Source organism: Manis pentadactyla, chromosome 2 (assembly GCF_030020395.1).
Source record: "Manis pentadactyla isolate mManPen7 chromosome 2, mManPen7.hap1, whole genome shotgun sequence".
Classification (NCBI taxonomy): domain Eukaryota; kingdom Metazoa; phylum Chordata; class Mammalia; order Pholidota; family Manidae; genus Manis; species Manis pentadactyla.
In genome coordinates, this window is record NC_080020.1 from 114,807,665 (window position 1) to 114,831,894 (window position 24,230).

Sequence of the window (24,230 nt, forward strand, 5' to 3'; positions counted from 1 at the left end):
CACAAATGTGCAGACTGTGCTGTGATTACAGTGTGTCTCATTTCCCCTACCTACAGCCTTGTTGACACCCCACCTGGACGTCTGGTCCTCAGTAGTAGACCCTCTAGAAGCGCTAAGGGCAGAGGTTAGAAGAGTGGGGTCAGATTGCCCCAGCACGAATCCCCACAGCTCCTTACTGTCTTTTTACAGAGGTGGGAGCGAAGTCTGAAGGCTGGGGGCCATCACTGATAAAACCTACCCAGAGAAGCATGAGGATTAGACAGGACCTAGTTGGCATCCTCTTAATGCAGTGCTTGATCATAGATTAGGTACAAATTAGGAGCTGTTGTCTCCTGACATCTTATTGCTTCATCCCTGTCATAATCCCTCCTAGCCCTGCTTTCTATTGGCCAAGGTTTTAGCTCCCTAATCCTGCAAACTAAATGTCTGCTCAGGGAAGCCAGGGTGATTGTGGGCCTGCCCCCACCCTGCTTGGAGATTGCCTATGTTTATGGCCACAGTGGTTCCTGGGAGCCACGTTTCTCTCTAAACCAACAATGGCCAGTGAGTGCTGTTGGCCAGCACTGTGGTTAAGTCTGTTAAATGTTTCAGTGTCCTGGATCCTCACAACCACCCAAGGAGGTAGGTACAGTTATTATTATGCCCATTGTCTAGATGATACAGCTGCCCTTGGGCCCATGGTGAGTCACACTCCATGTGTGGCCTTCTTGGTCCACACCTGGGGGCTGCTGGGGCCCGGCTGTCTCATTTGCAGTCATATCCAGAGGCAAAGTTGGTCTTATGTCCAGTGACTCTGCCTGATATAGGGCTGTTATTATCTCCATTTATTGCTGACACATTGAGGCCTTTTAAAGTCAAGTGTTTCTTGTAGAACCTGCAGATCATCACCTTGGGGCCGTGCTATTACTGCCACTCTGTTCTGTTCTACTCCCTACCAAGTGCAACTGCTTCTGTTCAGAAGGGTGGCAGCTAAGAACATGATTTTGAAATAGGAAGCAGAAGATTCTAATCCAAGGACTCTTGTATCTTGGTTCTGTGACCTCACTTGAGGTCCAGTGTCTCTGCCTGCAATGTGGTGGTAATAACCGAACCTGTGTCTCAGGGTTGTGAGTGTTGAATGAGAGGCTATGGTACTGGGTTCATAGCAAGCGCTCATTAAATGGTTACTCTAATTATTATCACTATATTATTATACAGCTAACTTATGCTGACTCTCTTAAAAACCTGTTAGATCCAAAGCAACTGGGTTCAAAGCTATAAATCTATTTGTCCTTTTATTCTTAACACTATAGGTGCTGGGGCTTAGGCAAGCTTCAGTTTTTCATTTTATACTTTGGAATATCATGTTTAATTCTTTGAGATGTATCCTCAGAGACAGACCCTGTAAGGGACACAAGAGCTTCTCTGGAGAGGAGTGAGCATCTGGACAGCGACCACACTCAGGGGGTCAGCGACCACACTCAGGGGGTGCCGTTCAAGATGATGTCTATTCTCAGTTGAATAAGATTTTTTCTGCCCCTAACTTCCCTCTACTGCCACCTGGCAATGGAGCTGGCAGAACCATCACTGTGAGTAGTAGAAGAAAAGTGTAACATGCAAGAAATACTACAGAAGCCAGCTACATCTGCCCCACCAACCTGGCCATTCCTCTACTGAGGTCTGAACTTGGAAGGGCAGTGAAGTTCTGATAATAAAGAGGTCCATATACTCCTTGTGGCGTAGATGACACAGAGGACTGGGTCAGTTCGCCTCCAAATGTGTGGCACACTGGCTTCATTAATTTGTGCAAAACCTCCTTCTTGTCTTATTTATTTATTCATTTTGTCCTTATTTCCCACTCCAATTCCTTCTCATAAAGATCTTTTTAATGGGTTCAATATGTATTTTTGATGCATGTATATTCTGGCAAACTTTGTGTATTATACTTGTGTGCGTGTATTTTCCATTAATGCAAATGGCTGTGTATTAACTTGTTTTGTTTCTGATTTTTCATTGAACATGATTTTTAAATATTTGTCCATGTTGTTATGTGGTCTGTTACTCTTAACTGCTGCAATTAGAAGCAATGGGTCTGTATTTTTTACACCCCAAATTGAGACTATCCATTATTTCGTAAGGGTGAAAACTGTGCTCTGCCCCATATTTCATCCCAGGCAGAGATGAACAACTCCACAAAGGGTGTTTGAAGGCAATTGTCTAGAAAGAAGCTCTTTTCTAATTTTATCTCATTAAGTCCATTTCTTTTAATTAACCAGCTACCAATGTGTTCTCTGAGACATCCACACATATGAATCAGGCATCTGTGATGTGCAAGATTCTGGTCTCCACCAGCTTTGGGGATAAGTAGTATAATACACAAAAGACATTGTAAAATAAGTTTATTCTGGGAAGTACAGAAAGTAAGGGCATGGGGGTTCGGAAAGGGAGAGAGAACTTCAGCTAGGGACATTAGTAGAAAGACGAGGGAGGATTGGAGTAGGGACTTTAAAGAATAAATAGGAACAAACAGCATATTGATTTGAAAGTCATGAGACAGTGTAGTTGAGGAAGTAACATGAGCAAAACAGGCAAGCGGTATGGTGCAAGGAGGTTAGCTGGGAGGTGGCAAATGGGATCTGTTCTCTTTCTTTCCCTCCCTCTTTTCTTTTTTCTTTTCCCCTTCCTTCTCTTCCCTCCCACCCTCCTCCCTCCCTCCCTCCTCCCTTTCTGCCTAAAGCAAAAGATTCCTTTTCTCTAAGGGGTTAATGGTTTGCTTTAAGTAGTCTGTAATCCAGAGTGATGACCAGTTCCCAATAGTAAATAGTTGGATTCCTTATTCTCAAACAGCCGAATAAGGAGGCAGTGGTGGGGATTTGAATTTGAGTAAGTAGAAAATGTATGGGTTCTTGTATGTGAAAGGGACAGGTGTTCTTGTCTTGCATTTTCAGAGTGGCAGTTTTCATATTTTGAGCCTGTGCCTTAGCTCCTAATATGGTCCCTTACCATTTTATTTTGGATACTTTGTAAAAATAAGAAGCATCCAGGTTTCTTCATGCACGCTTTGCCACATTATGGAACGCTTATGCTGTAGCCGGTGTCAAGTTTGTCAGAGTGCATAGCATAGGATGGATTCTCTGCTCTTGTGTGTTTCCTTTTGTCTGACTTAATGGGAAGTTCCTTACAATAAACAGCGTTTAAACTCCTCCTAGTAAAGAGCGAAGCTCTGTGATTGGTACTAAGGAACTCTAGACTGGAAATGTTCCTGTTTGTCCTACTGAGCTCACCTTTTCCTCATGAATTCTCTTCTGAATTTGTCTCTGGTAAAACATCCGACATCCAGAGCTATGCCTCAGTGTCAGTTCCTGCTGCCACGTGCCACTGAGGAGGGAGCCCTGTGTCACTGCGAGTTGTTTGAGTTGTTCGAGGAATTTAATGTTGACAGTATCTGTGTGGTGGAAAGGGTCTCCGAACTTCAAGTCAGCTCTGGTGTTTTGCAATCAACAAGCTAAAAATCTAAGTTCCAAAGAGAAGTGCACTGGCCTTGTTACAGACTCAGCAGGGGTCCCTCTCAGTTTTATTTTGTGTCTCCTTCTCTTTCAGAGCATTTTTTCAAGGCCCTGCCAGAATACCAGGTGGTGGCTCCTGTCCGAGTAGATGCCAGTGGGCATTTTCTATCGTATGGCTTGTACCATCCCGTCACCAGCAACAGGAGGAAGAGAGATTTGAGTGGTGCAGAGGACCAGGTGTACTATAGCATTTCTCACGAGGAGAAGGCCCTGTTTTTTAACTTGACGGTCAATCAGGGATTTCTTTCCAAAAGCTTCATCGTGGAGAGGAGATATGGGAATCTCTCCCATGTTAAGATACTGGCTTCCTCGGGCCCCCCCTGCCATCTCAGGGGCACAGTTCTGCAGCAGGGTGACAGAATTGGGACGGCAGCCCTCAGTGCCTGCCATGGACTGGTGAGTACCTGGATCCATCACCTCCCTCCTCTGTCTGCAGGCCCCTAGCCTCTCAGCCTGCACACCCACCACCAGTGGGTTCACAGCCACAGTCACACATGTGAATGCAGCTCCTGTGATGTGCACTGTCCTGGCCTCCAAATGGGCTGGGGAGAAAGTGCATAAAACTCAGCCAGTCAGTCTGGAGGTGAGGGCATCGAGGGTTCAGAGTTGGGAGAACTCCCACCAAGAACCTCGGGGGAAGAAGAAGAAGGATTGCAGTTGGGTCTTTTACCTCTAAGGTTATTGTGACTGACTGGCTGGTCAGACCCTTTGAATTAGGAAAACCTGGATTTGTAAGAGTAAAAGGCTTCCTAGTAATGATGGTGATGTCAGCTGCTGCTATGATGTAGTGGTTGGCCATGTGTACTTCATAATCAGACTTCCTTTGGGACCTTAGGCCAAGAGTTGATTCCTTTGTGCCTCTGTTTTCTCATCTGTAAAATGGAGATAATGATAGTACCCATATCATAGAGCAGGGGTTGGCAAACAGTGACCTACAGGTCAAATCTGGATTGCCTCTTGTTTTTATAAATAAAGTTTTATTGAGACATAGATAAATTTTATATATTGTCTATGGCTGCTTTTGAACTAAAACAGTGAAGCTGAGTAGTTGGAATAAGTACCACATGGCCCATGAGGTCCAAAATATTTGCTATCTAGCCTTTACAGAAAAAGTTTTCTGATCCCAATAATAGTCATTATGAGACTTAAGGTGAGAATTAAATGAATTATTAGTATATCTCAAAGTCTTATAAGAGTATTTAGTAAATAATAGACACTCAATGAATTTGGCACCTATTGTTATTACATTTTTATATTTCTAATATGCCAGGTACTAAAACGTGTGGGTTCTGATGTGGTTTAGGTGCATCATCCAACTCCACACTCTTCTCCATTTCTGTTATTTTTTAGCAGATGATGAAGCTTGGAGAAGTTGAATAACTTTATTGCGTGGTTAATTTGAGCCTTGGTCTTCTGACCATTAGGTGCAACATCTCAAAAATGTGACCAAGCTTTTTTTCAAAATTTAAACCTACATTTAAAAAAGTGGCCCCTTTGTTCTGCCTCCCTTTGGCAGCGACCAAAGTCATAGCCCCAGTGGCAGCTTCATGGGAACAGCGCTGAAGAACTGTGCTGAGGTTTTTGTCAAGTGCGAGTAGAAGGTGGGCTACCAGCACTAAGGGAGGGTGCTTAGGAAGTGACTACAGCGAAGAAACTGCACAATCCTGGGGGGACTGTTTTGGCAGCACCTGGGGGATCCAACCTGACACCTGTGCCAGGGCCAGTTTGCCAAGCGATGCTGCTAGTGACATTTGCTGTCCTACAGAGGGCCCTTGTCCCAAATCCTCCCATCATTACTGCCAGTTTGATGAAAATCCTGCTCTTCAAAATTTAGGATTCTGCTTATTCTATACAGTTTGGCCTTGCTAGAATATTGTGGGGAAATTAATATAAAACATTGTACAGCAATTTAAATGTACCAAGAAGGTTCAATTTTCAGAAGGACCTCTGGGGACAAATCATTTTGTATAATAAATGGAAAGTCTTGCTTTGCCTTTTTTTGGTAAATTTGGATTTTCATAGGTAGGTATTTATCATTTCCCTCTAGTTGGATCATAAATGACACAAAATCAAGAATGATGGGTTCCTCTTCTTTTTTCACCCTGGGCCTCAAACAGTGCTTGGTTGACCTGGGGGATCTCTCCTGGCTCCATGGTCCTCATCCTCTGGGCTTTCTTTGGGTTTAGATCACGTTTTCTCCTTGCGATTCCCATTCTCATTTTTATGAGACAGCCCTGGAAGTATCCATGGCACCTGATCCTCCATGACCAGAGGAACAGAAGAAAGAACTGCTGTTCTGGAAGGAACACATAGAAATACTATACAGGCTCATAGGATTGAAGGGGTCCCCAAGACAGACATGCAGAGGCCATGCAGCTCCAGAGAACACTGATGTGGGCACCCATGTCTAACCATTAGCCATGCAAATATTAACATGCCCATTAAATGCTTGGAAGTTTGTATGCAAGTGCCTTTCTGTGGACTAGAGCAGTGTGGTCAGCAATCCTATAGATCAACATCACCTGGGAGCTTATTAAAAAGGCAGATTCATGGGCTCCACTTGAGACCTAATGACTGGAATCTCTAGGGCGGGCAGGAACCTGTGTGAGGGTGCTTTAACAGCCTTATTGAGATGGAATCCACATACCTAGAATTCACTCATCTAAAGCCTACAGTTCAAGGGCTTTAAATATATTCATAGCGTTGTGCAGCCATTACCATAATAAATTTTAGAACATTCATTAGCCCCAAAAGAAATACCTGAGCAGTCACCCTCCAACCCCCCATCTCCCCTAGTCCTTGAAAACCACTAATAGCTCTTTGGTCTCTGTTACCTGCCTGTTTGAAACCTTTGTATTAACAGGCTCTTTGGGAGATGCCGATGCCCACTGATGTTTGATATGCACTGGAGAGCCATTTTTCTCAACCCTGGCTGAACATTAGGATCAACTGAGTAGTTTTAAAAAAGTACCCATGCCCAGCCCCATCTCCTGGATATTCTGATTTAACTGGTCTGAGGGTAAGGCCCAGGCATCGGTATTTTTTAAAGTTCACTCAGAGATTCTCATGTGGATTAGCACAAGTGGGAATTAATTAGCACTATTAGCCAAAATTACTCAAAAGTAGCAGCTCTCTCCTGGGGATTCGAGTGTGTAGCCAGGACTGAGAACTGCGGCTCCCGATCACTCCCTACTTTCAGCTTGGGTTTTCTGAGGGACCGTTTATATTGTTTAGCATTATTTCAGGCTTGGGAATAGAATACTGGAACCTCTTCCATTTCAAATGGTGGCAGGGAACAGGGAGAACCACCATGCGGGCATTATCAGATTCAGATTTGAGATTCATACTAAGAACAGGAGCACAAAGAAGTGAAGGGACTTACGTGGTACCCAAGGTGATGGAACATTTTTAGATCCAAATCACTGAATTAGTTTGCCAGAAGAACCAATCCCCTGGAATTATTTTGGAACCTTTTACACATATTTGAACAACTAATGGATGGTTATAAAATAGGCCCCCAAAGCCAAGGGAGTCCCTTTATTTTCTGTGACTACACAAGCTAGCTGGCTTGACCGTCATCTGCTCATGTGCTGTAATTCACCAGTGCACACCTAGAGTGAAGGGACAGTACTTGAACTTGTGTCGGGGTTCTCCTGGTCACTTCTCTGGGGCCTGACTTCCAGGACATTTATTTATTTTCCCTTTCATCCCAGAATGACTCCACACTCAGAGTCACAGGATGGCAGGCTTAGGATATTCCGGCTCTATGCCTCCCACCACCTTTGGGGACAGAGGTGGCATTTGAGAAGGCTTTCTGAGGAAGGACACACTTTCACGTGGAGCAGGACATCTGCTTCGCATTCCTGTGGCTCCGAGTTGGTATATTCTTTGCTTCGGATGTGGTCGTCCTAATGCTGGAGGTTGTGTTCTCTTGGAGTTATCCGTAATTTGAGGTTTATTTCATTTCTCTTGGAACAGACTTACATGGTTGCAAAGTAAAGACTCAAGAAATGTCACCCATGACAAGCTGTGGGAGGACCTCCTTCTTCCATTTAATATCCTCTTGCTGGGCTCTGGCCCTGTCAGGCTGAGTCAGTCCAAGGCACCCTGTGTCCCCAGCTCAGCAGCTTCCCACTGTTGTCTCCACTATTTTCAACATCTTTTTTCCCGTTAGCACTTTTATAACTGAAGTTATAGAATTTGTTTCTTTTGAACAGGTTACTTGATTTGTTCCATTCTAAGTTCTTTGATAGAGAAACTGTGTTTCTTGACCAGTTAGACTCAGAATTCCTCCTCGGTGGAAGTTTTTACCTGTGAGGATCCCAGTGGAGTGGGTTTGGGTTTGCTGTTGCCGGGGACCCTATAGGCTTTGTTCCAGGCCAGTGTGTTGTTAGTATTTCAGCTTAGATTTCTGCACTGGGAGGATAGTGCAAGATCCTCCACACTTGTGCATGAGACAGGATTGGAGCTCTAACTCTGGCACCCCACTTTCATCAAGGGCTGGCTGTAGCCACCCACCACCTGGACTAGGTACGTGAGTTAGTAAACAAGTATTTTAAATTCTCGTTCACCATTAGGGACAGATTTCTTGATCCACACTTTAATAACGTGAATACAGTTTTTCACTTTATCTTGAACCTTAACATCCATTCCAGCCCTGCTGGGGAATTAAATCCGGACCTCAGATCAGAATAGCTGGTCATGGCTCTCTCAAGGGCCCTTAAGCTCAACTCCCATTCAACTCTCTCTTAACCTTTCCCTTTTGATACATTGAGATTTCTTTTCTTGTTTTGAGCTCAACTATGGATTAAAAATTTGTAAGTGGTATTATTATTTTTCTTTGTAGTTTGTGATAGTTGTACGTTCATATGCAGTTATAAGGACTAGTACAGAGAGGTCCCATGTGCCTTTTGCCTGGTTTTCCCCAGTGGTAACATCCTGCAAAATCGCTATACAATATTACAGCCAGGATTTTGACACTGAGAGAATCAGGATGACCAACGTTTCCATCACAACAGGCCCTCGTGTTGTCCTTTTATAGTCACACCCATTTCCTTCCTGCCCTCATCCCCTCCCTAGATTTACATTTTATATTTCAGTTCATGATCCATTTTTCAAGTAACTTTTGTATAAGGTACAAGGTTCATTCTCTTTTTATTTTTTATTTTTATGTTTTTGTTATGCCTATGGATGTCTAATTCCTCCAGTGCCTTTTTTAAACAGGGTATCTTTCCTCCATTGAATTGCTTCTGGGCTTATCAAAAATCAGTTGGATATATTTTTGTGAATCTATTTTTGAGTTTTATGTTCTATTCCACCACCAATAGAATCTTCCTTATTAGCTTCATTACCATAGACATATAATTAGTCTTGAAATCAACTGATTCCTCCCATTTTATTCTACTTTTCCAAAATTGTTTTAGTAATTCTAATTCCTTTGCCTTTCCATATAAATTGTAAAATAATCTGACTACAAAAACTTGCTGGAGTTTTACAGTAATTGCATTAAACCTATATACTAATTTGGGGGAATTGGTATTTGCTATATTTGGTCTTTAAATGCATGAGCATGGTAGGTCTCTCCAATCTGCCCATGAAACCTACCCAGGCTGGCTGCAGGAATTGTACGGGCCATGAAGCTTGGTCTTCCCTCCTCCCGGGGTGAGAATTATGTAGCTTCCTTGGGAGGAATTCCAAATCCCGTTCTGATGGCATTTCCCACAGGAAATCTCCCAGCTCATTACCCCATCATGTATCACCCACTGGGAGGGCTGCTCCTGTGGGCCGGCAGGCCTATCCCACCTGTAGCGTAGTTAGTGTGAATAGGAAATGAGGCTCTTAAATGGAAACCAAAAAATTTTTTATCTACTTTTTTCTTCTCTGGTCAGAAAATTTGTTTTGGGGAAAAATTAGTGAAACTGTTTTACAAATTAGTTCCCTTGGTTTGTTCACTCATATTATTCTTGAAACATTAGATTTTGGAGAATTTTCTGATTCTAAATTAGTCTGGTAGAATGATAGCAATTTCTTCTGTGCTGAGCCTGGCTCTGCATTGCTGAAAGGTGGGGGCTGGTGAGATGATCACGTTTCATTCACAGGTGAGATGTGGCTCATTGATTCAGGGCATGTTTGGCAAAGAGTCTTCTCTTTGGTATAACCCAAGTTTCTACGCCATATTAGTATGATCTGTGACTTCTTTTCAGTCTGAAGAACTTCAGTGCCCTTTTCATTTGACTCCCTTGTTATAGGCTTTTATGTATGCAACCTGTCTGGGAAGTCGTAGCGAGGACCTTTTTTGTCGTGACCCTGACACAGCAAGTTCCCCACACAGAAAATATGGATTATCTCATTAGTCAGTCTGCTTACTTCACGTGCTGTTGTAGATAACAGCTTCAAAATACTTTAGAAAAGCATTCCAGTTCTCTTGGCTTAGTAAGAGTAGCTGAATTTCTTCACCCACACTGTTGGGACACCTCACTAAAAATGCTCTTGTCAAGTCATCGAAGAACTTCATGTTGTCAGTGGGTTCCTCTCTGTTTTCATCATACTTGTTGGCTCAGCATCACTTAACACAATCAGTTATTACTATTTTTAAGTATTATTTATCTTGGCTAAGTGACACATTACTATGGTTTTTTTCTTACCTATAATGTTGATAGTTCTTTCTCAGTATCCTTTGCTCCTTTCCATATCTCTAACTACTAGGATGTCCTGGGACTTGGTCTGTGGCCCCCTCTGTTCTAACTGCATACTCTTATTAGGTGATCTTGACTAGTCCCAAATGCTTTCTACTTATCTATCAGGCTGTTTGTCTGTTGGTCTATCCATTTATCTGTCATCTATTTATTATTATCATCTATCAAAACATCTGTCTATATAATTATCTATCTAGTCATTTGTCTATCATCTATTGATTATCTATATTTTTTGTATACATATGTGGATGTCAATAACTATATTTCTGTATATCTAATTCTGATATTTCTTTGGAATTTCAGCTGTCTGTTTGTCGTTCCTGCATGTATGCCTAATAGGCTCTCAAATTTAACATTCAGAGCTACCCTCTTGATTCCCCCTCCTGCAGCCTTCCCTACTGCCGTACATGTCAACTCCATTCTTCCAGCTGCCGAGGTCAAACCCTTGGAATTATCCTCCCATCAACTCCTCTCTTTCTCTCACTCTCTATATCTATTCTTTCTTTCCTTTTTTATGTGAACTTTATTTCTTTGCATTATTTATATATATATATATATTTTAAATTAAGGTAGCATTGATATATAATCTTATGAAGGTTTCACATGAGCAACATTGTGGTTACTACATTCACCCATATTATTGAGTCCCCTCCCCATATACCCCATTGCAGTTACTGTCCCTTAGTGTAGTGAGATGCTATAGAATCACTACTTGTCTTCTCTGTGCTATACTGCCTTCCTTGTGACCCCCCTACATTGTGTGTGCTAATCATAATACCCCTTAATCCCCTTCTCCCTCCCTACCCTCCCCACCCCCTTCTCTTTGGTAACTGCTAGTCTCTTCTTGGAGTCTGTGAGTCTGCTGCTGTTTTGTTCCTTCAGTTTTTTTGCTTTGTTGTTACACTCCACAAATGAGTGAAATCATTTGGTACTTGTTTTTCTCCGCCTGGCTTATTTCATTGAGCATAACACCCTCCAGCTCCAACCATGTTGTTGCAAATGCCAGGATTTGTTTTCTTCTTATGGCTGAATAATATTCCATTGTGTATATATACCACATCTTCTTTATCCATTCATCTTCTGTATCTATTCTTATCAGCAAATCCTGTGAGCTCTTCTTTCAAAATATGTGCAGAATCTGCCACTCCTGTTGCTTCCACAGCCAGTACCCTAGTCCAGTCATTGGATTGTTTTGCCCTCTAGGGGACACCGGCAATGGCTGAAGACATTTTTGGCTATCATACTGGGGAAGGGACATTGCTCTGGCATCTAGTGAGTAGAGACCAAGGATGCTGCTAAACCTCTTTCAGTACACAGAACAGGATTATATGGTCTAAAATGTCAGTAGTTCTGAGGTTGAGAAACCCTGCCATTGTCCTGGTTACCATCCTTTCTCCTCTAGACCATTTTATCTACCTCCCAAGTGGTTCTTCTACTTTCTCTCTTAATTTCCTGCAAGCCATTTCTCACACAGTGGCCAGACCAGACTTTTAAACACATTTATAGAGCACTGCACTCTGCCTTAAAATCTACTGTTTTCCTACCACACTAGAATAAAACCTGAATGCCTTCCCCTGGCTTCCAAGGCTCCCTGTGACTGCGTTGCGCCCACTTCCCTGCCCTCCTGTGCAGGACTTCAGCCACACTGACCTTCTCTCTGCTTTTCAAATGTGCCAAACCCTCTCTGGCTTCATTGCCTTCCCATGCAGTGTTTCCTCTGCCCTGAACGCTCTTCCCTCCAGTGTCTACATAGTGGCTTCTTGTTGTTTTTCAGATCCCAGTTTATGGTCTTCCCTGACCACCCCATCTAAAGCAGGCTTCTCCAGTATTCCGCCATGCTGCCTGTTGTATTTTTAAAAAGAACCTACAGCACCTGATATTTTCTTTCCTTGTTTTGCTTAACTTTTATTTTCTTTACCCCTTCTTGTTCACACTTGTTTAGCTAGTTTTCACAGTAAACACCAAGTAAATAATCTTTGAATGGATGAATGTGTTTCAGTGTTTAGCCTTTATGCTGCTCTAAATCCTATAGACCTTCCCAGCCTATGGCTTCAAAATGGGATTATATTTCAAACAATGGCTCAATGCCACCCATTGATTTCTAGAATGCAGGGTGAGTAAATGACCCCTGAGTCACTCTGACAGGGTCCCAGGACTCTGGTTCCTCCTCATGGAAGGGTGCTGTTTGCCTCTGCTGAATGGCCCTCCCGGGTTTATCACTTCTAAGTACACAGTGCCTCCCATCCTCATGTTGACTTTGGGAAGGAGGCACTGCTGGCCTCTTTGCTATTCCCTCTTCTGAACCTGGTTCAGGTCTTTCCTTAGTTTTGCAAAGCACATCAGATTCCAAACTATAATTTTCAGTAAGACATTTTTGAAGGTTTGCACATAAGATGAAGGAAAGTACACCACAGATAATAACCTAAAACTTCTACTCACTTTGGCTGTGTTGAATCTAGGCTGAGCTGTAAGAAGATCTGTAACCAAGTACCTGGTCTTTTGATAGGTAGCAGTCTCCCCATTAAGGGATGTACTGACACATATTTCTGAACTGAGTCCTGGGCCCAGTCATGAGCCACTGAGAAAGAAGGCCGTTTTTCCCACCCCAGCCTCAGGCCCTTCTTTGTTTACAGTTCTTCTTTCCAGGCATTTCTTTCCAGGAGTATCTACTCCCTTCCAGGGAAACCCCAACCTGAAAGTGCTGGGTACATCGCCAACCCCACAAACGTACCCATCAAGGGGACTAGTGGGGGCTGAAATCAAGCCCAGGCTCTGCCAACGAAACCAAGTCCTGAGTCCAGGAGGAAAACAGGTCTTTTTATAATCACTTGGCCTGGAGTGGAGCATCTTTTTGTAATTTGCCTACATGAGGGTACCTTTTAAAAATTCATCTCTCTGGAGGGATTGCCTTTTAAAATTTTATCTGCCTCCCTCCCCTGCACACCTTCTTGCAGTTTGCATAAATGTATGCTACCACAGTACCCACAGAGCCCCCAACCCAAGGATTTGGCCTGGCTGTGGCCCCCAGACAACAGTCGCATGAGAACGCAGTAATCAATCGCCAGCATGTTGCCCAATGCCAGAGGTGTTCCGTTTCCAACAGCAGTGTGGAGAGGTAGGGTGTGTGTGTCATTCACAAGAGTCTTTTCCCACTCAGCTACTGCAAGTCCTGAGGAGTTCTCTTTCCCAGTCTCTCCTTTGGTTCAAGGTGAAGAACAAGCCTGTGTCTATTTCCTGAAACTACTGGGGTCTTATGCTTCTGACCTCCAGTGAACAACTGCTTGAGCTCAAACACAAGGAGGCCTTCTCAAGAAGAGACAGCTACATAGAGGCCCTGATCCTATAAATATGTATAGAGAAAAAACATTTCTCTGAAACCCCCACCACTGCAGTGACACATTTCTGCTGAAAAAAATATACACCCAATAGACATGTTTGAAGGCATCCGTCTGTTTCCTTGATGAGCCAACTTTACATTAAGGTGAAGAGAAAATTATAAATTTTTGTCACCAAAAAAAAATAAGATAAACTCCAAAAAGGAATTTATTCTTACACTTATTGCTGTGAGCATTTCATAATGTATGTAATTGTCAAACCACTATGTTGTACACCTGACACCAGTATTATTTTGCATATAAACCATACTTAAATAAAAAAATAAAAGTATAGAAATCATACAAACTGTGTTCTCAGACCACAGTGGAATTAAACTAGAAATCAATAACACAAAGATATCAGGAAATGCCCAAAGTTTTAGAGACTAAATAACATAATTCTAAATAACAAATGGATCAAAAAAGACACCTTAAGAGAAATTTTTTAAAAAGAAATTTGATTTTAGGCTGCAGGACATTTATGAAGCTTTGGAATAGTTTATCTAGCTTCTACCCAGCAAGGTACTAGTTTTTGCTATGCTGATAGAATCATTTTATAATCAGTTATAAGCAGGATATGTTGTTACAATCATTCTAACTCTTTAAACTTTGTTACATTCTAATTTCCAAAAATGTAAGAATTAAGTGTTCCCTGCATTTTACTTCATGAATGCTACAACTAAGATGAGTGACATTTAACAAATCTGTGCTGTGTGATGGTGCATCTATTGACAGAGGGATGTGCTTTATATCACATTACTCCCTCCAAGTGCAGCTCAGTTCTTGGCCAAATGGAAAGTCCTGGTGGTTCATTTTCCATACAGAGAATGTTACCATTTCTGCCCTCGTGTTCTTGAACTCTGGCTGAAGCCTGGGTGATGGAGCTGAGGAATGAAACCCCCTGGCAGAGCTGTGTGGGAAAACTTGCCCAGTGTTGCTTCTTGTCTTGGTTCCTGAGCCAGAACTTCGTGGCTTATTTGTAGAAGACACTCATTTGAGTTGGGGGATGCCTGGGTGTCACGGTTTGTCATTTCTTGCCGGGGGAGGGAAAGAAATGCTCTGAGTATTCCCTAACTCTGCTCCCAGGCTGAGAAATCCTCTGTGGCCCCTGATTTTTGGGAGTCGCCTGGTAAGACCCACTCTTACTCAGCCAGCAGCCTTTGGAATGAGAGGTCTCTGGTTGCACATTCCTCTCATCCCTATCAGTGCTTTATGTTACAGCCTCATAAACAAGAGTTGTTTTTTTTCCCCTTCCTTTCTTTTTGTCTTTCTGTGTACTTTTCAATTCAGGTTCATTTTGTTCCCAGTATGAGGGATTGGAAGTGGGAGAGACAGAAGTGAGGGATCTGTGTTTTTGCTGGATCTTGAGTTAGGGGCCTTCCCTACAGTCCTGGGGTGGTGCAGGGAAAGGAATTACCCTCAGCTTTAGGGGAGACAAGCGGCCAGATGCTCTGCATCTTATCAGGTTATTTACTTGGCTTTTGGGTCCTCACAATGCAGACAGAGATACTACTCCCTTCTCCTGTAGATCTCTGCAGAATTTAAGTCTCATTTCTGTTTTCATTACAGAGTCTGAAGATTAGGTGTCCAGAGTTTCCCACTAGATGGTCATGCATTACCATTTCTTTTTTTTTTTTTTTGATCCAACATGAATCATAGGTCCAAGGAGTTTAAATATTAACTCTCAGAAGGATCTAGTTCCTTCCAAAAATGTCTCCACTGACTGACAGGTATTAATAAGGACTTGGAAAAGTGAGAAAGCAGAAGGCCTGGGTTTTAGATTTTATAATTGAAAAATGTTTTACTTGGAGATTATCTTTCAGTGTGACATGACTGATTTATTTTTAACCAGACAACCTATGTCAAAGAGACATAGCCAGGTCTGTGGAGATTTGGCATATTTTTCATATGGCGCAATCCCAGTAGATTTGAGAGTCAGGGGAGCTGGGCTCAAGTCCCTAGCTCAGTACGTACTAAAGGTATGACTTTACATAAGATTTATTGCTTCGTTGGGTCTGTTACTTGACTGGACTGGGTCCTTCCTACTGAATGTGTGGCCCATCAACCAGCAGAATGGGCCTCCCCAGGGACCTTGTTAGAAATACTGATTCTCAGATCTTATCTACTACCTGCTGAATCAGAACCTGAATTTTATTAAAATCCCCAGGTGATTTGTATGTACACTACAATTTGACAGGCATTGGCCCATCAAACCAGAGACACTAATTCTATCTGAGTTCATCCTTTTACATATCACATTCTTTTACTGATTGCTTGAACACCAAATGATGGTCAGAAACAGAAGGAGTAACGCTGCTGTTCTAATCAGTGCTGATGGTGAAAGGGTCGATGTAACTCCAGGGGAAAATCCTGGGGCAAAATACCTTTGAAACTGAAATCAGTTAAAGGGAGAAGTAAAGTGGGAGAAACCCATTTATTGCCTCCAACCAGTCATTCACTTCTGTTTTCCTGTGTCTCTTATGACCCGGCTGTAGAAAAAGAAAACTCACCCAACCACTCTGGTCCAGATATACCTTGATCACCCTTGTAATTACCTATTGAAATGGAGATAGACTGCATCTCTCCACCCCTTGGAAACACATATTGATAATGGAGATGCACTAAGGCCAGGCAAAAAATTCTGGAAATATTGCAATTTTACCCACAGCCCAGTCCTCCATAAATCTTGCCTCACAATCTACTTGCTCTGCATCTTCCACAGTGGCCCCTATGTGAGAAAACTGGAGCATTGTAATCAGACTAATAACATACAATAGCAACAGCAATAAAATCATGATAATTCTCAAGCAGGAAGATTCAGCTAGGTTCAAAGTCCTATGCAGATTAAGTCCATAGCTTGCCCATTCCACAGGCAGTCAGTAACTAAATAGGTAGGGAGTTAAAAGCAATCATCACATGGCAGATGCAGCCAGGGGGTGAGCCCAGTCAACAGGTACTGTAGAAGAAAATAACCTTAAGGGCAATAAATTACATATTTTAATGACACCAGCATAGGCAAATCTTGTCTATCAGGTAGGATGCATGCAAGAGAGTGGTCCTGTGATAGGACAGTGACAGGAATGGGATCTTGTCCTGGTCTGGTCTAGTATACCAGACTTTCACCCCTGTCCCTGTGGGCATTACTGATGGGTCAATATATAGGGCTATGGGAGGTACATGCACTGGCCATGAAGATAAAACAAAACTTCTCTGTAAGATGCTCTTACCTCCTGTATATTTTGAGTACACTACCATGATCTTTGGGGGCCACTCTGCTGTTACTCCAGGAGAACATAGGAGATGAGATTCCAGGCTTTTTCCCCAAGGTGCTAGAAGGGCCAGCCATCACTGGTCCTTGTGTCGAAATGTCCAGGGCCAAGTCCACCCAATAGTGTCTCCAGGGTTTAAAGCAGTTGGGGCTGGCAGCAGGATGTTGCTCTGTTGACCATATCTTGGCTTCAACAACTCTTCTTTGGTTTGCATATACAGTTGTATAGGAGGGGCAGCAATGTGTGTTAGCATATCCACAAGGCTCAAGGCTCCTTTTTGGGGCTTCTCATTCAGATGCTGTAACACTGTCCATAAATGAACTGACCAGTCCCATAGACTATTGGTGTCCAGCTTCAGGCCAAATTTCAACAAACTGCTGTACCTCTCTGTCATGCCTGCTCAGTAGGGTTATATGCTACATGAGACTTCCACTTTATTCGTAATTGCTGCACCCATTCTTGCAATGCATGTCCAATAAAGTGGGTGCCTTGATTGCTCTCAATCATCTGCAGCCAGCCATAGGCTGCAAACAGATGCTCTAGGCCCCTCTTGGTGGTTTGCTGATCTGCATGACATGCAGGAAAAGCAACCAAAAGACCAGTAGCTGTGTCTACACAAGTCATGGCATACTGATATCCTTCTGATATGGGCAGAGGCTCAATATAGTCTATCTGCCTCCTGACAAGGGGTATTGGTCCCTTTACTATTGTCCCATGTTGCTGCAGGACTCAGTGTAAATCCCTCATAGAGCACACAAAGCTCTCCTTCCTGGCTCTGCTGACTTCTTCAAAGGGTCAATGACAAGCCCCACTGATGGGCTGCAGCCAACATTTTATTTTGCTCCGCATGCAACAAATGCTATGTAACCATTGGGCTACATCAGAGGCAGGCTTTCCTTCTAGCCAGTGTGCCTGGGCCAATGTGTCTGCTTCATCATTCCCTGGGGATTCCAAAGGCAAATGGCCAGTCACATGATATATGGTAACTGTCTTAGTCTGACCAAAGGCCCATAGGTCTTGCCACAACTCTTGTCCCCCAAAAGGGCTGGTGACCAACCATCCAGTTGGCATGGTACCATGTCAGTAGCCACAGGGTCAAGTCCCGATAGACGGCCCAGCTGTCAGAGCAGACGACTATGGGAGAAGGCTCGTGGGTGATCACGAGCCATACTGGCCACAACTCAGTCCACTGGCTGCTCTTTCCCTCTCCATCCTTCATCCATATTGTCTCAGTCTTAGGAAAGCCACAGGCCTTCACTTTGGGGGATGCCCACAACTGGAGCCATCTGTATACCAAGAATTTTCAGGTATAGAGGCTTTTCCCTCCTGATAAGGACTCTAAGCTACCAATGCTCAAAAGCAAGTTCTTCCTGCTTTCCACTGGTATATGTCACTGGCCCCAATAAGCACTGGAATTCTCCACTTAAAGGGCTAGTAGAGGAGCACTTAAGAGGCACTATGCTGCTGTAAATATGCACCCTACTTGGTCAGTGTAGGCATCTGTGCTACACCACTCCATGGCTTTTGGGTCCAGTCTCATACCCACCCCATAATGGAACAGGTGGTTATTATGTTGGTCAGGGCTGTTCCAGTATTGGGTTCCATAGCCAGCAAGGTTTGGTACCCAGCAACCAGTTGCTTCTCTATCAAGGTGTACCAGACCTCTGCTCCTTTCCATAGTTGTGACCAGAATCCAATAGGTTGGCATGTCCATTCAAGCCACTGCCAAAGGCCCCATCCATAAATATCTTCAGTTTCATGAACATCCAGCTCACAGGGCCTTCATGAATCCGTTACACTCAAGGCCTATACAGCCTTGACTGCCCACTTAGCAGCAATAAAAGAAGCTGCCCTTCTCTCATCCCAGTTCCAACTGATGCTCTGTTGTACCAACTGGTATAAGGGCTTCAGAATTTATGCTAAGTGTGGGCAAAACACTCTCCAGTAGCCCCAAAAACCCAAAACTCTTGTAATACTGCCACAGTAGTAGGGGTGGGGAAAACCTGGACCTTGTCTCTAATTGTTTCTGGGATAACTTTAGTTTTGTGTGACCAGACAACCCCCAAGAACTTTACAGACAAACCAGGTCCCTGCACCAGGTTCACAGCCCATTCTTTCTCTTGTGGATGTTGCAGCAGTCTAGGCACTGCCCCTTCTAAATCTGCAAGAGAATCAGATGTGAGCATGATATCATCAGGGTAGTGATACAGCTCCACTATTTGTGGTTTCTTCCATGTGACCAAGTCCTGGGCTACCAGTCCATGACAAATGGTGGGACTGTGGAGGTATCCCCATGGAACGACAGTGGAGGTATCCCCATGGAAGGACAGTGAATGTCTACTGCTGGTCTTCCCACATGAAGGCAAACTGTTCCTGACTTTTCTGTGCTATGTCAATAGAGAAGAAAGTATTAGCAAGGTCCACAACATAATGATACATCCCTAGTTCATGACTGAGTGTGTCCATAAGGGCTGCTATGTCGGGGACAGCAGCATGCAAAGGGGGTGTGACTTTATTCAATTTCCTGTAATCTACAGTCCTATGCCAGGAGCCATCTGGTTTTTTCACTGGCCACACTGGGGAATTAAAAGGACTATGAGTTGGCTTTATGATGCCCGCCTTCTCCAACTGCTATAGAGTTTCTCCAATTTCCTTGTGCCCCCCCAGGCAATTTATACTGCTTAGTATTTGTCACTCACTGAGAACAGGAAGAACTACAGGTAGGTGCTTAGTATGTCCCCCCAGAACTGCCTTTACCACACATACCCTCAGTCTGAATTCACCTGCACTGGTCTGTAACCACAGGCCCTGCAGGATATCGATCCCTAAAAATATATTCAGGGATGGGAGAAATGTACACAGTATACTCCTTTGGGGAGTAAATGCCATATCTCCAATGGGATTTGAGCTTTCTTCACTCTAATTGCCTTACACCCATAGCCATCTATCACAGCAGCGGTCCCAGGGAAATCCTCAGGGTTGCCATAAATCAGAGAACATTCAGTTCCTGTGTCCACCAGTGCCAGGACACATTGTACATTCATGGGGGACCAATGAATTGCTAATTCTACATCTGGCCTCTGGTCCCCACCACATCCCCCAAGGTGGGGGCCTTGGTCCCCCCAGTCAAACTGTGATGACCAATCATCCTCCTGTGGGGGTGAGGGCCCAGGTAGAGCCTGAGTACTGTCCCCCAGGAAGTCTTACAGGGACACAGGCTGGACATGGGGCTTTGCCTCTGGCTTCCATGTCCTGGACCTCAGTGGCTGGAACTGCTGCTCTGGTTATAATTGGTGCCACAGTTCTAATAAGATCCTATTGGGCTGCCCATCAAGTTTTTCTTTCACTACCCTGGCCTTTATCAAATCAGCCTACATCTGGGTTCTAGAGACCTTCACGGGGCCCTTTGCACCTCTCCTTTCAGTCGTAGCCTGTAGTTCCTTCCGTGCTCTTATTGTTTCAACCTCCCCCAGATATGCTAAAGTATAAGTAGCCTCACTTAGGGGTTACTCTATGTGGGGGACAAGAATAGTCACTAGGGACCCAAAGAGAGATGGAGTATGTGGGTAAAATTGTAATATTTCCAGAATATCTCTCCTGCATTAGTACATATGCATATCAATAGGTGTTCACAGGTGGAGAGTAGTATGGCTTTAGAACATTTGCATCATTCCTCACGGGTGGAGAGAAGTTCATCTCCATATCAATGGGTAATTACCTGGGCAACTGAGGGCATGTCTGAACCTGAGAGGTTAAGGGGAGGGGGCTGGTTTACTCGCCAGTTTTGCTGCTGCTGGAGCAGGAGAGAGACATGGGCTGAACTACAGTTTGTAAGCAATAAATGGGTTTTAAACTTTGTTTCTCCCTTTGACTGATTTCGGTTTTTAGAGGTATTTTGCCCCAGGATTTACAGGGTAGCTGTATGCAGCACCAGATTTCTCATTCCTATAGTGAACAACTCCTCATCAGGGCCCTGGGGTCCATATTACAGATGATATTTTTCATGCCCAGTTCCTGTAACATCTGCTGGAGTCCTGTGTACATTTTCCAGCTAGTGGGTAAGTATGGTAAATCACCCTGATTAGGCCAGACTGCCCTGATGGCTGCTGTCAGCCAATACAGAAGTGCCCGATTCCCTGAGGTGTGACGGGCCCTTTGCAACCACTGCTAGAGGGAAGGGTGAATCATCAGGGAAGCCAGTCTACCCATTTTAGAACCCGACATAACAATGTTTTCCACCCCCATATCCCTGAGACGTAAAATCCATGTAGGCAGAGGTTCTGACGGCTTCTCCCGAAACCGGATGCTCATGTCTACCAGCTCATCCTGGGTTTAGGGGTGGAGCATGGAGTGCTCCACATCCTGGGGAGGGGGTGGCTCCTCCTCCTGAGGAGCCCCAGGTTGTTGTGTTTTTATTTTAATTACAACTGGGTGGGTCTTTAATATGGCAGAGGCTGGTGCCTCCGGTGGTGGCCTCGGCAACAGATCAGCCATCGGCCCTACCCCCTCATCCTCTCCCAATGTCCTCTACCATCTCTCGGGCTGAAGGCACTGCTCTTTCCTCCTCATCCCCATGGCCTCCTGCAATGCAGCTGCTCCTGGCACCACCCCTCTCGCTGCTGCTAAGGAACCATCCGGGAGTGAGACCCATCTTCTCAATAACTATCTCTATTTCTTAAGGGCATCCTATAGATCATCTCTCAGCTCCTCCCAGAGATGCTGACATTCTCCCTCTCCTGCCAAAGTCTCTCTCTCTTCTGAATACCCCTTTCCACTCCCTCAAGGAAAAGACATCAATCCTGGCTGCCACATGGCCATCAGGGCCTCTCAGCAGTCTTCTATCTCACGGAGGTCTAATTCCACAGCTTCTGGTGTCTCCACCCTTTCCCAATTCTGGGGAAGGCCCCACCCCTCTAGGAGGTTCTTTACCCTAGACCATTTCCCCACTAGGGGCTCCCCAATTGGAAGCCCCATAGATAGGGGGTTCCCAAATGAAGCTACACCATCTACCACTGCAGCCACTGGGGCCTCCCCACCACCCACAGGCAGTATTCCAGGCATCTCCCCACCATCTCTAGGGGCAGTCCATCCCAGGGTTGCACCCACATAGACAGATTTCTGTTTCAGAATTCCAGCTGACTACCATCAAATGTAACTCTGGGGGAAAAGCCTGGGGCAAAATACCTTTGAAACTGAAATCAAAGGGAGAAATAAAGTAGAAGAACCCTTATATTTCTTACAAGCAGTCATGTACTTCTGTTCTCCCGTGACTCAGGCAACCTAGCTGCGGAAAAAAGAGATCCCACCCAACCTCTCCTGTCCAGATATATCCTCACTTGCCCTTGTAATTACCTACTGATATGGAGATGGACTACTTCTCTCCACCCCTTGGAAGCACCTATTGATAATGGTGATGCACTAAGGCCAGGTGAGACATTCTAGAAATGTTGCAAATTTACCCACAGTGGAAGGGGAATCTTAGGTGATGCTGTTGCTAGGCAGCTGCATCTGGGGAGGTCTCTCCCTGTGTCCCAGGTGAAACCACAACCTGGACGGGGGAGAATTCTTGACTCTGAATGAGAAAGAATTCTCAAGCAGGTCAGATGAGGGTAGGTAAGGAAGGAATTCATTAAAGTAAGAGCAGCAGGGAATGGCAGCTGCCTTGCAGGCAGCAGAGAACAGGACAGTGCAGAGGGAAAGAGGGAAAATTATTGGCCTAGGGCAGATTCCCTTGCCAACTCTTAAAGTCAGGGTCACTTGGCATCCTGTGTCTGCTTGGATCTACATGGTGTGGGGATTGGCCCCTACCACCCCAGGATTTGGGGGAGCCACAGAGTGTGGGATGGAGTGAGATTATGTTCTGAGAACTTCCCAAAGAAGGGAGATTTTCAGGCAGGCTACTGCAGTTACAGTTCTGTCCAGGTCACCCAGGTGACAGGAACTTGTAGGCCCAAATCTGAGCTCTCAGCAGCCCCTCCCTACTTATCAAGAGTAAAGCAGATACAGAGTGAAGGCTTAGAAATAGAATGAAACAGCAAAGAGACAAACCACAATAATCTGAGCAGTGAGAAAGCTTTATTTATTTAAAAGTATGCACTTAATGAAAGGAAAGTGTGGGTGTCCTCAGAGAGGAGGCGAGCTGAAAGGCTGGAGTTTCTGTCTTTTCAAGGCTTTCAAGAAGGGGCAAAGGGCAGAGGTGGAGTTGTTGGGCATGGGCTTGACCTGTGGCCTCATGATGTGTCTCTCTAGTGAAGGACATTAAAGTAAGAGCAGCAGGGAATGGCAGCTGCCTTGAGGGCAGCAGAGAACAGGACAGTGCAGAGGGAAAGAGGGAAAATTATTGGCCTAGGGCAGATTCCCTTGCCAACTCTTAAAGTCAGGGTCACTTGGCATCCTGTGTCTGCTTGGATCTGCATGGTGTGGGGATTGGCCCCTACCACCCCAGGATCCTCATCCACAGTCAGCCCTCTAGATAATTTCCATAAGGTAAACTTTACACAAGGGGTTTATTGATCCTGTTTTTCTCCAAGGTACTGGCTACCCTCAAGCAGTAGGGACATATCAGACTGCTTGCCCTGCCTTAAGATTGGGTTGGTTATTGTCTGATTACCAAAGAATATGTTAGTAATTTTACTTCTCAGCTTTCTGCTTTTTAAAATGGAATCTTAATCTTAAGATGGGGTCCCTACTGTTATTACTCTACTGTTTATATCTCAGCATTTTCATCATAGGCAGAAAACATTAATCATGATGCTTGTCCCATGTCCCGCCTCTACCTCGCTGTGATTCAGAAAAAAGCAGGAAAGGTATGGGAGACCTTGGGAGTCAAATAAGACAGATTGTAGTGGCCGGATGGACCTATCGTCATCTTTGCTGCTCTTCTGTCTTCTGCAGTGTTTCATCATGTTAGAATCTGTGTCCTTGGCATGGACAGCTCTTACCAGGACAACTTCTGGTTGGCTTCAGATTCTTTAATTCTCATTTCTCTGGCGAGTGTGCTAAGCAGTAATCTCTGGTTTTGGTGCTTCATCTAAGCTGCTGAGAAGAGAAAGACTTTTGGATCGCTGGAAGGCTGGGTCAGACAGTAACAACTGACACTGTTTAGACTTTCACTCCCACTCCCAAGGAGATGGAAGCTTGTTAATGCTAAACTTGTGTTAAGAATGAGGAGATCATGATGTTTATAAATATTCCTTTAAGAGATTGTAAGAGTGGAGTTTGCCAGATGTTAGTGAAAGTCTAGGTATAAAAGAGCAACTGCAAAGCAAGAATGAGGCTTTGTTCTCAGCTCTGGGAGGACACTATCTATACAGAAAGGGGCATTTACAGCGGTGCACCCCATGGACA

At 44.3% G+C, this 24,230-nt stretch overlaps 1 protein-coding gene across 2 annotated transcripts in view; it reads left to right on the forward strand.

Moving 5' to 3' along the window:
• The window catches only part of ADAMTS12 (ADAM metallopeptidase with thrombospondin type 1 motif 12), a 327,971-nt gene that overhangs the window by 6,434 nt on the left and 297,307 nt on the right, over positions 1-24,230 (forward strand). For both annotated transcript variants that reach the window (XM_057496003.1, XM_057495999.1), the window contains exon 2: positions 3,580-3,941. In XM_057496003.1, the coding sequence (XP_057351986.1) occupies positions 3,580-3,941 (362 nt within the window). The remainder of the gene's footprint in view (positions 1-3,579; positions 3,942-24,230) is intronic.